Raw genomic sequence first — 17,889 nt, forward strand, 5'->3', positions numbered from 1 at the left:
AGGTGTAGTTCTAGGTTAGGAAACGTGCAAGATAAACTTAGAAAAAAATACTTGAATTGATTAGGAAATCAGAGTGGAGTTAAAGAGGCTGCCACTAGCCAAAGGTGAGGCAATCAATAAACAAATTTAAAAAAATAAAAGAATTTAGAGTTCCCGAAGTGACTCAGCAGAAACAAATCTGACTAGCATCTATGAGGACGCAGGTTCGATCCCTGGCCTTGCTCAGTGGGTTAAAGGATCCAGCATTGCTGTGAGCTGTGGTGTAGGTTGCAGACGTGGCTCGGATCTTGTGTTGCTGTGGCTCTGGTGTAGGCCGGCGGCTACAGCTCCAATTTGACCCCTAGCCTGGGAACCTCCATATGCCAAGAGTGTGGCCCTAAAAAAAAATAATAAATAAAAATTTTAAAAGAAATTAAAACCACAATAACAATGGGCTGAAAGACAAATATGTTTAGATCTGAGTTCATAACAATACTTAAAAACAAAATTCACTAGTCATCTTTAGAGGATGGTACAAAACCAGCTCATTATTTGGAAAATTAGTAAATAAAGAAAATTATGTAGTTTTTGTTTGTTTGTTTTGCCTTTTCTATACAAATTATACCATAGGGTAACCAAATAGTTGATGAGGGCATGTTTCTCCTTTTACTATTCCAGCTGCTAATTAAAGAATGGCATACCTAAACTATCACTCTTTTGTAAATCCAAATGAGTCTAGGTCTTGATTATCAATGGCTGCTAAGATCACAAAATGATACACAAAAATGAGACACATCAGGTCTATGAAATACTCTTGCCAGAAAGTTCCAATCTTAATGTGATTAAACCTCTAGGTCAGCACAATCCAATAGAAACATGTAAGCCACACGTGTAATTGTACATCTCAGGTCAAACTCAATTTCAGTTCAAACTCAATTTCAAATGCCCAATGCCCATACATGGCTACCCCGCATTAGACAGTACAGCTCTGTTTGACCATGAAATTATAGGAAATACGGGAACAGAGGATCATGCTATCACAGGGATACAGTTAGCAAAATCCAGACTTGCAACTCTTTAGGGAAAAAAATGTTCTGATTTCTTCAGGTGATAAATTGCCAAGACAGTGAAAGAGTGAAAGTACAATAGTGCATAGAAGGAAGATGAGAACAGGATATCAGAAACTTAAGAGACACATCAACCAATGACAATGGATAGATTGCATCCAGATCTTGATTTGGAAAAACTCACATTTATGAAATAAGGTAATTTTAATACTGATTGGATATTTGACACTATGGAGTTATTCATTTCTTTAGGTGCAATAACAGCACTGTGGTTAAATTTTTAAAATGTTTTAATGCTACATACTGAAAACACTTGTGACTGGTAGAGGTACTGACAAAACCAGATGGACCATGAGCTGAGAATTTCTTGAAGCCGAATGATGAAAAAAAATTAAACTACTTACTTTTGACTGTTTGAAAATTTCCATAATTAAAAAAAAAAGAAGACGGAGTTCCTGTCACGGCTCAGTGGTTAATGAATCCGACTAGGAACCATGAGGTTGCAGGTTCGATCCCTGGCCTTCCTCAGTGAGTTAAGGATCCAGCGCTGCCATCAACTGTGGTGTGGGTTGCAGACATGGCTTGGATCTGGTGCTGCTGTGGCTCTGGCGTAGGCTGGCGGCTACAGTTCTGATTAGGCCCCTAGCCTAGGAACCTCCATATGCCACAGGTACGGCCCCAGAAAAGACAAAAAGATTAAAAAAAAAAAAAAAAAAAGACTGAGGATAAGATTGCAGTGATAGTGTCCGTATTCACAGAAGTACAATAGCACAATTTGTTAAAGACACAACTATAAGTCTTTTTTTCTGAATCCATAAAGGACCAGTGCCTGCTGCCACCACCACACAGGTCAATAACTAGGAAAAACTTACAAAAACCAAACAGATAAAATAATGCTCACTTTGGAGTTCCCATTGTGGCATAGTGGTTAACAAATCTGATTAGGAACCATGAGGTTTTGGGTTCGATCCCTGGCCTTGCTCAGTGGGTTAAGGATCTGGCATTGACGTGAGCTGTGGTGTAGGCCGCAGATGCGGCTCGGATCCCCCATGGCTGTGGCTGTGGTGTAGGCCGGCGGCTACAGCTCTGATTGGACCCCTAGCCTGGGAACCTCCATATACCGCAGGTGCGGCCCTAGAAAAGGCAAAAAAGACCATAAAAAAAAAAAGCTCACTTTAATAAAACTTTGCAGAAGCTGAATGAGAAGAGAGAGAATGCTTTTTTCCACTTTAGGTTAAACACTTTCTTCTCTTGCGGTTCTGCTGCCTGAGTTTTCCTGAGTCCCTGCATCACACTCCTTGACCCCATCAAAGCAGATATCTTAGCGGCAAGGCTGTCTGAACACCAAACATATATTGTACAATTCATCTATAGTTGTACAATTCATCTTATTTCTACTCTTCCCACATCTCATCAGAGAGCAAATGGTAGAAATTTATAATAAGAGAGCACACAGGCCTAAGGGGTTATGTGAGGATAAACATGTCAGATTCTAAGGTTTATAAGCTTAGACACAAACACTCTGGAGGAGTGCTGGCCCTCATACCCTACTGTTAACTCTGTAGTGCATAATATGTATATATACACATATGAAACAAGTGAATGAAACAACAAGAAAGGGACAAAGGTGTTAGCATCTTGCACCCAAGAGCTTCCAAATGCATGAAATCATTTCCAAAACTGAGGTGTCCTTTCCTGCTTATCCAGTTGGATTTAACATACAAAGGTTGGTGTTTGATATTCACCTTCCTACAGCACATCTGCTAGTTAGTAAGTTTGAACTTTGCAGTGTAAATATGTTTCATCAGTGTGAAAGAGTATGTAGTGATTTGGAAGGCAAAAAACAGGGTTCAAAAGCAGAAACTAAAAAATAAAAATGCTATTTATTCAGCTTTTTGCAAATAAAAATAACACAATAAATGACATAAAGGAAACCAAACCAAATACCTGATGATGTTACATGACTGATCTCCAAGCACAACAGCATTTATTAATGAATATAAAAAAATAAATTTTATTATTTTTATCTGCTTTCCCCCCCAGCTTAAATGGCATGTGTATTTTTGGAAGCTTGAGTTCCTAAGAAAAATTTGACACATACTGGCTGCCACAATCTAAGTGAGGTTAATCAAGGTCCCATTCCCATAAAGAAATTAATATTTACCCTCAAGGATTCCAAACAACCAGATTAGGAATTTAAAAAGCAGGTGCTTTCATTAGGATTCTTCTAATATGGGGAAAGTGAGCCATCATCCATTAAAACACAATCCAGTCTGGGTACATGTACTCTTCAGGTTTTCCAAGTTCTCCAGATGACTATGAGATGAAGCCACCAACTTTTCTGGCAGCCCAGCCTTTAGCTGCTCCAGCTGCACCAAAAGTGGGACTCAAAACCAAAGATAAAGCATTCCTGGCCTTTCTTCCTGGAAGTCAGAGGGCCCTTTGGGAAGGAAGGATAAGGACGTCTTGCATCGAGCTTGCCTTAACAATCAGTACTGGGGGAACAACTGCTCAATCTACCCAGCACACCTGTGTTGCGTGCATGAGTGTGTAGAGTGTACTTACCCATCGCCACACAAAAAACAGTAAACTTACAAGTCACTCTGGACCAAGCCCCTCAAAACAGAGGCAAATGTGGTGAACCAAGGCTATTGCCTGTGGTAATAACCTCAGTTCACTGAGGTCCTTTCCTGAAGAACCATATTAATCTCCTGATTCAAGAGGCATCTCTGGCCAGGACGGAGCACGGAAGGAAAACGTAACTTCTGGGCAGGGCAATGCCACATGGAGTTTAGAAGCTGTTTAGTCTATAGCACAAGAAGATGGCAGCAGCACCAATACTTAGAGCTGGAAAGACCCTTGGCTGGACCACACTGCTGAAGCATTTTTCCTAATGCAGCTTAATGGCGGTTGCCCAGATGTCGTTGCTGGGGAGCGGGGGAAGGACCCATCCTTGGGGAACGGAGTTGCCTTTGGGATGATCAGATGGCACCAGGTACTGATCCCAATCATGCCTTAATAAGAACATTGTAGAACAACTGTTTATTTTTGTTTTATTCCAAGCAAGACGTTAGCAACTAAATATTCTATTTCAGGACTTAGCTTTCAAACAACCAATATGAGTCCACCCAAGAACTTGATTCCTAGAAATTATGCAAAAAAAACTATTTACATATAAAGGGTAAAAAGCTCCAAAGAACTTGTAATTTTATGGATAACCAAATAATGAATATACTATCAATCCTCATTATTTGCAGATTCTGTATTTGCAAATTTGCCTATTCACTAAAGTTTATTTATAATCCCAAATCATTACTCATAGTGCTTCTGTGGTCACTTGCTGATAGGCACAGAGCCATGAAAAATCTGAGTCACCAAAGGACATGTTCCCCACTGAGAAAGAACAAAGTGACACTCTCTGTTTTCAGCTCTTCTACTGTAAACAAGTGTCCTTTTATAGTCTATGTAGCACCGCATTCTTCATATTTTTTTGCTTTCTTTTTCTTCCTTTTTAGGGCCGCATCTGTGGCATATGGGAGTTCTCAGGCTAAGGGTCAAATTGGAGCTGCAGCTGCCCGCCTACACCACAGCCACAGCAACGCCTGATCCAAGCTGCATCTGTGGCCTATGTTGCAGCTTACAACAATGCTAGAAACTTAACCCACTGAGTGAGGCCAGGGATTGAACCCACATCTGTATGGATACTAGTCAGGTTCACAACCTGTTGAGCCACAACAGGAACTCCAGGTTTTTGTGCTTTTTATTGGCACTTTGATGTTTAAAAAGGCCCCCAAGTATAGTGCTGAAGCACTATAGGTAGCATGAGAAGGCTGCTATACGCTATTAGCCATGAGTTCAATGTTAATGAATCAACAATAGATATTAAATAAGCTGTCTTTAAAATGAAAGATGGGGAGTTCCCGTCGTGGCTCAGCAGAAACGAATCCAACTAGTAACCATGAGGTTGCAGGTTCGATCCCTGGCCTCGCTCAGTGGGTTAAGGATCCAGCATTGTCTCGAACTGTGGTGTAGGTCGCAGACATGGCTCGGATCCCATGCTGCTGTGGCTGTGGCATAGGCTGGCAGCTGCAGCTCTGATTCGACCCCTAGCCTGGGAACTTCCATGTGCCGTACATGCAGCCCTTAATAAATAAATAAAAAGAAAGATAATATAACACATTGATGAAAAGGTTGTAGCCAGAGGCTCACAAGAACCTAACTCCGTGTTTCCTTGAAGAGCAGCAGTTCAGTATTCTCTAATTCAGCATTTGCAGCTTTATAGAATACAGCTACTATGAATAATGAGAATTGACTGCACTATATTTAAAGCTAAAACTTGTGTATTAGCCACAAATACACTTGTTAGCACTGCTGGACCTTTGGAAGGATCCTCAAAGATCACTTAGTTCTATGGTTTTTCAAACCAGGCTTTGAAAACCCCTGAAGCCCCAAGTAGATGCTTTGTTTGGAGAGTCTAGAAACAACAAAGGGCTTCCAGTCAATAATAGATTTAAACTGCCTGTGGAACTCATTCATTCATTCTGTTATACAAACTGATTTCTCAACAGACTACATTTGGGAGACCACTACTGCTCACAGTTGAAGGGTACAGTCTGGTCCAGAATTTTCATCTTATAGGTGAGGAAAGTGAGACTCAGAGAGCTGAAAACTTTAACCAGCTCATTAACAACTACAGATTAAGATAAGACTCCTTGTTCCAAGATCTCTTGGCTTTGACCTGTAAGAACACAAAAGTCAGTGTGGATCTTAAACAGTCTCCACAGGCAAGTATACAGGAAGGGTTTCTTTTCCGTGGTCTGTATAGTAGCAAAAAAGAATTAGGAAAAGGAAGCCAATGCTCTAAGTCAACATAACAGCTATAGCATGGGATAATACAGAGGGCAAGTCACAGCCTGAGTTTCAGTGTCTTCACCTTTTAAAATAGGGACACCTACTTCTCAAGGACTGATGAGGACTAAACAAGATGTATGGGCATCCTTCAAACTTGGAAACATTATATAAACTCATGAGGAACTAAATAAATAAACCAAAACACAAAAAACAAACAGATACAATAACAGACCTCAACAACATAAGCACTTGTCAACTACTTCTTGCTACCTAAGGAAAAAAGACATGGAGAACCCCCCCTCTGACCTTATCTGGATGAGCGCTGGCAGAGAGTGTTCAGCTTGGAGGTAATACTGCCGGAAAGGCTGCAAGAGGTGAGCGAGGGGGAACTCATCTGAAAAAGAAAAGGCACAATACCATGTCATGAGAAGTCATAGGTAGAGCATATTTCTCAAGGCAAAGTAACTGAGCCTATGATTATACAGTATGATCCAGTGCATTTCATCTTTATCCCTGATGGCCAAGATATAGTTTAAAATTCAAAAACTAAAGGTGTCATTTGTTGCCCAACACCTCTTAGCTCAGGTGGAGGTCCTCTATGTGGAAAAGAGCTGTCAATCTAGTATTTTTCCCTTTTTCCACTGGTTACAGAGGAACTTACCTGGATCTCCAAATAACTTGGACTCAATTTCACGCTTCTGAAGTAAAATTTTCTCTTTTTCTTTCCTCTGTTTCTTTTCTACTTCTCTTTTTCTCTCTTCCTCTTGTTCTCCTTCCAACATAACTCTGAGGGCTCTCTCTTCAGCTTCATATAGTTCAGAGCGTTTTTTAATTAGTTTTCTCAGTCGATGAAGGTGATGCTCAAAAGTCTCATCTGCTGATGCTGGAGGACAGACCCCTGGGCAAAGAGATCCAAATAGCATTTTAGATACAACTTCTTACCCCAAAATCCATGTTCTACTGAACAGACCCAAAGTACTACTTACCATATGACCTTGGTTAGAGCTTAAAGTTCCAACTAATCTTCAAGGTTCAATATGATCTTTTGAGTCTTCAATTAATCTAACTCTACCATGACTTTCACTAACCCCTCTTTCTGGATCACACCACTTAACCTTTGATTTTGTTTATTTCTAATGATTTTGATCCTTCAGTTAGAGAGTTCTTCTACTAAAGGGAGGAATTATCATGTACTTCTTTGATGCTTTTTTTTTTTTTTTGGCTTTTAAGGCCACACCCACAGCATATGGGGTTGAATCCCTGTCTAGGGGTTGAATCAGAGCTACAGCTACTGGCCTACACCACAGCAACACAGGATCTGAGCTTCATGTGCAACCCACACCAGAGCTCGAAGCAATACCAGATCCTTAACTGACTGAGTGAGACCAGGGATCGAACCTGCATCCTCATGGATACTAATCAGGCTCATTACCACTAAGCCACAACAGGAACTTCCTATCTCTTACTTCTTAATTGTGAAATTCCTACAGCACAGACTCCTAGATCCAAGTATTCTCCCCATGATTGAGTCTGAACTTCTGAGAGAGCACAGTTGGACAGTGAGGAAGAAATATACTTAATCAACCAAAATAACCTCACAGTCTGCTGTTAGGAGTGACCAAATGTTTCATTTGCCCAGTTTCAGCACTGTAAGCTCAGAGTCCTGAGACACCTGGGATGGTTGGTCACTCTGATTTAATGGTAAGGTCAGTTAATAGTATAGCCAATATAGCTAGAGCCACAACTGGGAAAGTTTGATTGCAGACTAATTATTACCTGATATCAAAGAATTACTACTGGAGTTCCCATTGTGGCTTAGCAGTAATGAACCCAACTAGTATCCATAAGGATGCAGGTTTGATCCCTGGCCTTGCTTGGTGGGTTAAGGATCTGGCTTTGTTGTGGGCTGTGGTATAGGCCAGCAGCTACAGCTCCAATTCAACCCCTAGCCTGGGAACTTCCATATGTCCATATGCCGCTGGTGCAGCTCTAAAAAGACAAAAAAAAAAAAAAAGAATTACAGAATTACTTCTAATTTTGTTAGGTGTGATAATGACATCAGAGTTGATGAGGGGTATTTAATTTAGGTGTTCTATTTTTGTGCACATGTGATATTTTTCATAAAATTTCATAAGGAAAAGAATTAATTTAATGAATACTTGGGTGGACAGCAGTTGTACACTCACTACCATAATATCCCTACAATATAAAAGCTGCTGAAGCTGGCTCTTAGGTGATTCATTCTAGAATGATATGGATATGGTCCATCCTTTCAGTCCTTGAGGATTTTAAAGGAAAACCTATTTATTATGGAAACTTTTTTTTTTTTTTTCTTTTTTGGCCACCCCACAGCATATGGAGTTCCCGGGCCAGAGATCAGATCTAAGCCGAAATTATGACCTATGCCACAGCTGCAGCAGTGCCAAATCCCTTAACCCACTGTGCTGGGCTGGGGACTGAACTTGCGTCCTGGTGCTGCAGACACACACACTGCTGATCCTATTGTGTCCAAAGTGGGAACTCCTATTATGGAAGCATTTCAACAGTACTAGATAGAAGGTAGAAAAAAAAAAAAAAAAAATCCCAGGGAGTTGCCTAGTGGATCACTGGGTTAAAGATTTGGCATTGTCACTGCTGTGGCTTAGGTCTGATCTCTGGCCCAGGAAGTTCCTCATGTAAGGGTGAGGCCGGTAAAAAAAAAAAAAAGGAAAAAAATACCTTAGACCCATTAAACCCATTAACATAATCAACCATTTTTATTTCCCCATGTTGATCCTCCAGTTGTTTCTGTCCATATAGTTCAACACACACGTATAAATTCCACATTTCCATTTTCATTCTACTTTGCCACACCTATGGCATGCAGAAGTACCCAGGCCAAGGATCCAACCTGCACCACAGCAGTAACAACACCAGATCCTTAACCTGCTAGGCCACCAGGGAACACCTCCATTCTCTACATTCTTTTACAGTCTTTATACTTATTTAATAGCTCTATACTGCTTCATCCATGTACCATAATTTATTTAACAAGCTTCCTACTCCTGGACACGTGGGCTATTCCAAATGTCCTGTTATCATATATAATGCTACAAGAAAAACTTGGCATGCTACTTTCCTTCCTGTGGATTATTTCTATAGGAAGCAAAACTCTCAAGAGTGGAAATGTTTATGGATACTCTCAAGGCTAACCGAAATGTGGGAGTAAACTGTTTCCTAAAAGAGTTATGTATTTAATCAGTTCTTAATCCGTGACACAAAGAAAGCAGTTAATAGATATATGTTTCTTTAATAAATCAGTGATTTTTCAACAGGATTCTGGCAATTTATGCTGCCACAGTGAGCTACAATATTGCCAGCTTTGAGCACTAAGTTTTCAATCTTGGCTGACAAATGTCACAAGATAACGATTCCTTAAATTTAGCAGTTCTGTCTCTTGTGAAGTTGTTTAATTTGGAGGTCTGATTCTTTTTTCCCTCAACCACTGGTTGTAGAATTCACTCTCCTATCTTTATCGTCAAGGAAAACATTTCTCCAGATCATTTTCTCATGACTTTTTTGCTTGAACAAGTTTCCATCCATTCATTCCCACCTATGAAAACTCTACAACTCAAATCCATCTTCTATTAAATTGCCAATTATTTTCCAAACACACACAAAATTCTGATGCTGAGAAATTTAAGCTATCAATATGCTGCTTCATAATAATTTCATGATTTTATTTAATTTCTTTATCTAGACCAGGGATGGGCAAACTTTTTCTGTAAAGAGTCAGATAGTGAATATTTTAGGCTTGGGGATCATACGACCTGTTACAAGTTCTAAAATCTGCCAGGACAGCAAAAATACACAGTCACTCCATCAGCCCAAAAGGGTCTCCAGGCCCAAGAGAAGGTGTGGCTGGTTTACAGGCTGCTGAGCCTACACCACCCACCCTCACCTCCCTCAACTTCTCATGGATCACTCCTGCCACCACGACACATTCCCTCAGAAAAGGCACTCCTCACTCAGTCCTCCTCTGGACCCCATGCACTGACTTGATCTAGGTTCCCGCCATCTCTACCACTCCCTCTCTAGCTCCTGCAGCTCCTAGATACCATGCCTCCTCTCTTTTCCTCTTGAGCCATCCACACCTTAGGGCCTCGCCCAGTCTTTGGACCTTGGCATGATCAGAAAAAAGTTTCCACCTCTGAAGTCTTAAACACTAGTATTTGTTTTTCTAACTTTCTATCCAAGACACTGTAAGCTTCACTAAAACCTATTAGTTTCCACCCTTCTTCCACTCATTCTCACCAAAACGTGTGGTCACCCAGAGAGCAAAACTCCAATGGCACTGTGCTGTGCTCACCTGTCAGCTGCAGACTCATTTGATTATGTGACTTAGTACCAGTGCACAGTCACACAGCTTGGCCCATAATGGCACCTCCCTGCAGCCATACTCCCATGCATCTCTAACAGGCTCTCATTCTTTATAGCAATTACTTCAAACCTTCCCTGCTCTCCTAAAGCCTGACTTCTTTACTCTTAGCAAACCACCTAGCATTTGCCCCAGAGAAAACAGGCCATCAGGCAGGAAATCCTTTAACTTTCTGCCCCTGACCTCACTTATCTGCATTACTACCCATCACTGTCCTTTTCATTCTCCTTTCCGTGGAGGATGGGTCCTTCTCTGCTTAAATTAATCCCTCCATCTGGGATGTGAATCTTCCTACCTCCTGCAGGACCTTCAGCCATCAACTATCCTTCCTGCTTCTCTTCACAGGCAGACTTTTTTTTTTTTCTTTTCTTTTTTGCGGCATATGGAAGTTCCCAGGCAAGGGGTTGAATCAGAGCTGCAGCTGGGACCTATGCTGCAGCTGTGGCAATGCCGGATCCTTAACCCACTGAGCAAGGTCAGGGATTGAACCTACATCCTCACATAGACAGCACTAGGTTCCCAACCTGCTGAGCTATAGTGGGAACTTCTCTTCATGGCAGACTTTTAAAGTTGGACTCGCTGCTTGCTTCTCTTATCTATTTCCTCTTCGATCTAGTCCAGTTCAGCTTCTACCCACAGCACCCCCACTGGAATGATCTGCTGGGTATTAGTTCCTGTGGATGGGTCTTAATCTTTTTATTACTTAATAATAAAAAAAATAATAATATGGGAGTTCCCATTGTGACACAGTGGAAATAAATCTGACTAGTATCCATGAGGATGCAGGTGCGATCACTGGTCTCACTCAATGGGTCGGGGATCCGGCGTTGCAGTGAGCTATGGTGTAGATCCTGGTGTAGATCTGCCTCGGATCCTGCACTGGTGTGGCTCTGGCATAGGCCAGCAGCCGCAGCTCTGATTCGACCTCTAGCCTGGGAACCTCCATATGCTGTGGGTGTGGCCCTAAAAAGGCAAAAAAGAAAGAAAAAAGAAAAATACATGTTGACACAGTAGCTGCAATCTCCCCTATGAATCATGAATGCCCTGTGGGGTCATCTGATTCTAAGACCTGAATCTGAATCAGCCTGTCTGAAGGGTGACATGCAAAAGCTAATCACTTAGCCAGTGAATGAGCCTGACTGAATGCACATGTCCTGAATGAATTTTATTAAAGATCTGAATTGTAGTTTTCAATTACATTTTAAATCACACAGGGAAAATCATTTGCTATTATGATACTGGCTAATGCGTGTACTCTCAGACATCCCTGGTAAATGTCAATGGCCTACAGCCTACTAAATAAGGCAGCATGTTGTCCATGCCAGGTGCACATGAGGAGCAGTAGGTCGCCTCACCCCAGATTAGGGAAGGATGGAGGATGCTGCATCTGTATTTACTTTTGAAGATGGTTAGCACTTAAAATGGTAAAGATGGAACTGAGGGCCCTCCAGACAGAGACTAGCAAGAGCAAAGACTCAGAGAGGAAAATGGAAAGCACAACTGGGAGCCTCTAGAAAACCAGTGCTCCCTCTAGAGGCAAGAAGAGACCACTGAGCCCAAAAGTGACATGAATGTAACCCAGGGACACTCATTCAGTTTGCAGGGCACTCCCTGTCCTGTCCAACCATTCATACCTCTTCAAATACCAATGTTTCAGGTTTGAAGTGTATGTGAAGGTGCATGACATTTACCAGGGATGTTTGAAAGTACACAGATTAGCTTGTACATGTAACAGCTTCTGAAGCACCAAGGAAAGACAGGATAGCTTTCACCTTGGCATTTGGGCAAAGATGATCAGCCACGCCAATCTCACTCAGAAAAATGTGGCCAGGAATGCCTGGGTCAAGAGGAAGACATGCAGCGGGTTCCCGCATCCTTTTCAATCTTGGCTACCCAGAGCTAAACATCTTCTGAGGCTTCCTGCTTCAAAAGTTCTGATGTAGTGCAGCGTTAGTGGTACAGTGGTGAGGATAGCTGCCTCCCAAAAGCTCTAAGCTATTGTTGTTAAACTTAGTTACGGAGTTCCCTTCGTGGCTCAGCGGTTAACGAATCTGACTAGGAACCTGAGGTGGAGGGTTCGATCCCTGCCCTTGCTCAGTGGGTTAACGATCTGGCGTTGCCATGAGCTGTGGTGTAGGTCACAGACTCGGCTCGGATCCCGCGTTGCTGTGGCTCTGGCGTAGGCCAGTGGCTCCAGCTCCGATTGGACCCCTAGCCTGGGAACCTCCATATGCCACGGGAGCGGCCCAATAAATGGCAAAAAAGACAAAACAACTTAGTTACCCTACTGGGTGAAAACAGCAAACATTTTCCCTTCAAAAATTATGGGGAAGTGGGTGTTAGGGTAAAGAAAGGGAAGGAACATGGGAACAGAGGAAGAAATGCAAAGCCATGGTTACCTTTCCTTGCTGCAGCCTCTTTCCTGAGTTTTCTCAGTTTCTCCAAGGCCCGAAGAATGTCCACCATTCTTTTAGTGTCTGCTTGTTTTTTCCTCACTTCAGATAAGACACCATCAGCAGCAGCTTTAAGTTCCTGCTCCTAGAGGAAAAAGAGAGCCTATGAGACCTAGTATGGAACCTAATATGGAACAACCTTAGAGCAGAGAAAAGCTGCCTGACAGTGAGAGTTTAGAGTATCAGACCGTCCCAGGGTTAAGACTCTATTGGATCTACACCCCAATTTTCTGGGCCAGGTACGACTCCTCTCTACAATGGTCCAGCCAAGGGATTATCTTCTCTGCAGCTTCCACGTGGGTTGTTTCTTCCTCAGAGTGTCTCAAAGTGTGATTCAAGGAACATCTGCATCCAATTGACCTTGTTAAGTGGGGCCCTCTTGTTAAAAATGCAGATTCCTGGACCTAAAGATTCAGACTAGCAGGAAAGGTAAAGAATTGGGTTGGAAAGCCCCAGGATTCTACAATGTTCTCAGTGACAACCTAAGCACAGTTTGCATGCCACTGCTCTAAAGTCTCAAGGAACCTGCTCATATGACAGCATTTCAAACATATGAAGACCTAGTCTTACTCTTTTTTTTTTTTTTTTTTTTAATGCCACCTGTGGCATATGGAAGTACCTAGACCAGGGATTGAATCCAAACCACAGCTGTGACTTATGCCACAAGCTGGATCCTTTAACCCACTGCACTGGACAAGGAATTGAACCTGCACCTCCACAGCAACAGGAGCCACTGCAGTCAGATTATTAACCCATTGTGCCACAGTGGGAACTCCTCAATCTTACTCTTAAGTTGGTTCATATGTAGACTAAATAACCCTGGTTCCTCAAGTCACTACTCATAGGACTCCATCTCCAGGACCCTCATAGTGGGTGGTAAGGAGGATCCTTTTGCCTAAAGCTCTCTTTCCCATCTGTCAAATAAGCACCTGTAATTTCACCATTAAAGACACACCAAGATATTTCACTCTTTGGCTCCTGCAACTATATTTGTTGCTTTCACTTGGCTTTGACATTTCCTACAAGACTCAGCTGAGATGTCACCAAATCATCCAAGAAGCCTCCCTTAGATATTCCTTCTCTGGGTTTTCATAGCACCTACAATTGAAATCCTAACACACACTATACTATACAGACATAATCCCCCATGGTGCTCTAAGCCCCTCAATGACAAATACTATGTCCTACTCATTTGTATCTCCAGCACCTAGCACTGGGCCTGCCATAATGGGCTCTCATTATATGTCTGTTAAACCAGGCTCAAACTCCCTTCAATTAAGGCATTGCCTCCAAGTACTCTCCTTTTTTTTTTTTTTTGTCTTTTTGTCCTTTTAGGGCTGTACCCGCAGCATATGGAGGTTCCTGGGCTAGGGGTCTCATCGGAGCTGTAGCTGCCAGCCTACGCCAGAGCCATAGCCACCCGGGATCCGAGCTGTCTCTGCGACCTACACCACAGCTCACAGCAATGCCGGATCCTCAATCTGCCGAGCGAGGCCGGGGATCAAACCCGCAACCTCATGGTTCCTAGTCGGATTCGTTTCCCCTGCGCCATGACAGGAACTCCCAAGTACTCTCCTTTAAAACACTTATATATTCCTGGAGGTGTGAAGCAAAGCTTGTGTCAATACACTTCAAAGAACAGTTGTATTAGACTCCAGGGCAGTAGCAGGCACAAGGAGAAGGAAGTACTAGGTGTTGTGCAGAATGGAGGGAGGAAGTCCCTAGAGGTACCCAAAAGCAATGAGACTAACTTAAACAACTATTTGACCAATTTCCAGTTTCACCTTGGCCCTCTACTTAAGAATTTGAGATCAATAGGCTTTGGAATCAATATGGACTCAAATCAGGAAGAAAACTACCACCCTCTCTGTGCCTCAATTTCCTAATTTCTAAAATTGGGGTAATACTGCCTACCTCTCAGGGCTGTTACAAGGATTCAAGGTCTGGCATAGGTAAGGACCTTGGCATAGGGCCTAGTATGTAATAAATGCTCAGAAACACTACTACTGAACTTGGGGATATATGGTTTAAAACTTGTAAACAAAGGAATCCTGGAGAAATCAACAATATTGCCCCATTGACCAATGAGGATATATGTTCCTTGAAAAAAGGCCCCACGTTCTTTTTATTTTGTACTCTTAAAATCACCTAGAGCAGTACAAGACACAAGGACCCAGATGCTTGTTCCTTGATTGTTACTAAGCGCCCAGAGCGTTGGAGCAGGAAACAAATTCTGTCATCCCTGTCAAACCACTGTATAATCCTATACTTCGTGTTTACAGGACTTTGCAGCGCACCTAGAACATGTACTATACACCATTAACACGCAATCAATATTTAGATAGGAGATCAGGAAGGCAAGCTAACTTTCTATTTTACGCATGAGAAAAAAGAGGGAAATGACAAGGCAAAGCCTCAGGCCCCACCAGATGCCAAACACCACCAGCCCCGCCCTCGTGTGCATCGGTGCTCTTACCCTCTTCTTCTCCTCCACCTCCTGCACGCACTTGACCCTCCAGCGGTCAATTTCCTGCTCTCGCTCCGCTGCGCGCGCGGCCTCCGCCTCCCGCTCGGCCTCGCGTTCCCGGGCCCTCTCACGAAGCCGCAGCCGGCGGCGCCGGACCCTCTCCAGCCTGCGCCGCGCCTCGCCCACATAGGCGGCCTGGGTCAGCAGCTGTAGTCGCTCGGCCAGCTCGGCGCGCAGAGGCTGAGCTTGCGCATGCAGCTGTGTCCAAGCCGCGCCGTCGGCCTCGGCGTCGCGCAAGGCCTGGCCCAGGTCGCGCAGCCGCCGCACCAGGCGCAGGGCCCCACACAACCGGGCGCGCACCTCACCCAAACTGGGCCCGGCGGGCGCGCGCGTGGGCACCGGACAGCCGGCCCGCCGCGGGGTCCCGAACACCGCCTCTAGCCACTGCCGGTCGCGCAGGCGCTGCAGAGCCGCGTCCCCCAGCACGTCGGACGGCGGTGGTGCCTCAGGCCAGCGCGGGCTCCAGGGCGGCCCCGGGCCTGGAGGCGGTGGCCGCGGGCGCTCACCCGCGTCGGTCCCCAAGAAGGGCCGGCACTGGGGCGGCGGCGGAGGCAGCGGTGGTGGCGGCACCGGGTAGAAGGCGCCGCCGCCACTGCTGCCGCGAGAGGTTTCCCCGGAGGCCCGGGGCTGCAGAGCCAGCGGGGGCTGGAGGAAGGGGGCGGAGGCCCCCGGAAAAGGACCGGGCCGCTGGGGAAGAGGCGGCGGGAAAGCCGGGGAGGGTAGCGGCGGTGGTGGACAGCCGAAAGGAGCGGGAGGCGGCGGCTGCGGGGGCGGCGGGCCCGGGCGACCCGGAGCGAAGAAGGGCGGCAGGGCCATGGCTACCAAGGAGGGACTCTGAGAAGTGACAGGAATCTGAGTGGTTCCGCAAGAAAGTGTCTTCCGGAAGGAAGTGACGTAGTACCTCGCGCGACACCAGTAATCATGCAAGCAAATACGGAAGCTCAGCAGTGAATGTAACGGCTGTCAAAGAGGAAAAGAGGGTAAGAGGAGCTTATTAGGAGAATTTGATTTAAAGAGGTTGGGGGAAGGCATTCCTAAGGATTTGAGACCTCTTCTGAGGTGTGAAGGGTAAGTATGAGTTCTGTAGCAGAAGTGGACGTAGAGAGGAAGACACAGATGGGAGCAGCATTTACAAGAGCCCTGTGGTAGTAGAGTGTAGGAGTAGGTCTGGTGAGGGAGGTGAAAGAATGCCAGTGTGGATTGAAGCTCAGGTAGCCTGAAGGGAGCCTGGTAATTCTGGGAAGTGGGCAAGATCGTAGCGTCCGAGATTTCATATTTTAAGAACGGTGGGAAACTACTAGAGGATTTTAAGCAGAAGGGAAGGCTGTGCCACATGATGAGATTTTTAAAATCAAACTCCTTGAGATAATTTTAAGTTCATACGCAGTTTTAATAAATAGTATTGCAGAATCCTGTGTATTTTTTACCCTGTTTCTCCCAATGGTAGTAGCTTGCAAAACTATATTACAATATCACAACCGGGATGTTGACATTGATGGTGAAGATACAGAACATTTCCATGCTTCCAGGATCCCTCATTTGCCCTTTTATAGTCACATCCACTTCTTTTACTTTATCTCTGGCAACCACTAATCCTCAATTTCTATAACTTGTCCTTTCAAGAATGTTATATAGGGAGTTCTTTTGTGGCTCAGCGGATTAAGGATTCGGAGTTGTCACTGCAGCCTCTTGGGTCGTTGCTGGGGCAGGGATTCGATCCCTAGCCCAGAAACTTCCATGACCCGGGTGGGGCAAGAAAAAAAAGAAGTTATATAAATGGAATCATACAATACATAACCTTTTGGAATTTGCTGTTTTCACTCAGCGTTTAGAGATACATCCAGGTTCTTGTATCAGTGCTCCTTTTTATTACAATAAAAGTGTGCAAAAGTGTGGATAAAATGAAACTACATTTTGTTTAATCATTCACATGCTGAAAGATATTTGATTTGTTTCCATCTGGGAGCTATCATGAATAAATCTGCTATGAACAGGTGTATACAGTTTTTTGTGTTAACACAAACCATTTCTCAGGAACAGATGCCCAGAAGTTCAGTTGCTAGTTCATGTGCCAGTTACATGTTTATTTTTTGTCATTTTAGGGCCACACCTGCAGCATATGGCTCAGATCTAGTGTTGCTGTGGCATTTGTCCGCAGCTGCAGTTCCAATTCAGCTCCTAGCCTGGGAACTTCCATATGCCATGGGTGTGGCCCTAAAAACCAAAAAAAAAAAAAAAAAAAAAAGAGCACCTTTTCCAATACTAAATTTCCATGTTTATCCATGAATATTTGAGATCTATTTCTGTACTTAACATTGTTTTCCATTGGTCTGTTCATTCATGCACTGGCATACACTTAAGTATTTAAAGGTTTATAATATTTTTAAAATAGAAGATGCAGGCCCTCTTCATTCTTCAGTGTGTTGGCTAAGTGGAGAGGCTCTGGAATTAGTCTACCTGGGGTTAAACCCTGGCTGCTACTTACTAGTTGTATGACCTTAGGAAAGCTACTTAACCATCCTGGGCTGAAGAAGAGTTGATAGGAGTATCTACCTCATAGAGATGTTGCATTAGATGAACAGAGCAACACAGAGC

General features: G+C 43.8%; 1 protein-coding gene across 1 annotated transcript; it reads right to left on the reverse strand.

Moving 5' to 3' along the window:
- Nucleotides 1–2,997: 2,997 nt before the first annotated feature.
- On the reverse strand, nucleotides 2,998–16,168 carry PDCD7 (programmed cell death 7). The gene is made up of 5 exons (XM_047767070.1): nucleotides 15,244–16,168; nucleotides 12,714–12,852; nucleotides 6,559–6,795; nucleotides 6,204–6,291; nucleotides 2,998–4,060 (listed from the first exon to the last, which is right to left on the reverse strand). Exons 1-5 carry the CDS (start codon nucleotides 16,108–16,110, stop codon nucleotides 3,937–3,939), a joined length of 1,455 nt encoding a protein of 484 aa, XP_047623026.1. The 5' UTR covers nucleotides 16,111–16,168; the 3' UTR covers nucleotides 2,998–3,936.
- Nucleotides 16,169–17,889: the final 1,721 nt, after the last annotated feature.

The sequence above is a fragment of the Phacochoerus africanus genome, chromosome 2, assembly GCF_016906955.1.
Source record: "Phacochoerus africanus isolate WHEZ1 chromosome 2, ROS_Pafr_v1, whole genome shotgun sequence".
In the NCBI taxonomy this organism is placed as follows: domain Eukaryota; kingdom Metazoa; phylum Chordata; class Mammalia; order Artiodactyla; family Suidae; genus Phacochoerus; species Phacochoerus africanus.

Bases quoted from the DNA above. Each gene is read 5' to 3' on its own strand.
- PDCD7 (XM_047767070.1), bottom strand. From the start codon at position 16,110: ATGGCCCTGCCGCCCTTCTTCGCTCCGGGTCGCCCGGGCCCGCCGCCC. The intron at 12,853-15,243 runs GTAAGAGCACCG...TTTTTCCTCTAG, and splicing joins AGGTGGAGGAGAAGAAGAGG to GAGCAGGAACTTAAAGCTGC. The intron at 4,061-6,203 runs GTCAGAGGGGGG...GTTCTTATTAAG, and splicing joins CCAGCGCTCATCCAGATAAG to GCATGATTGGGATCAGTACC.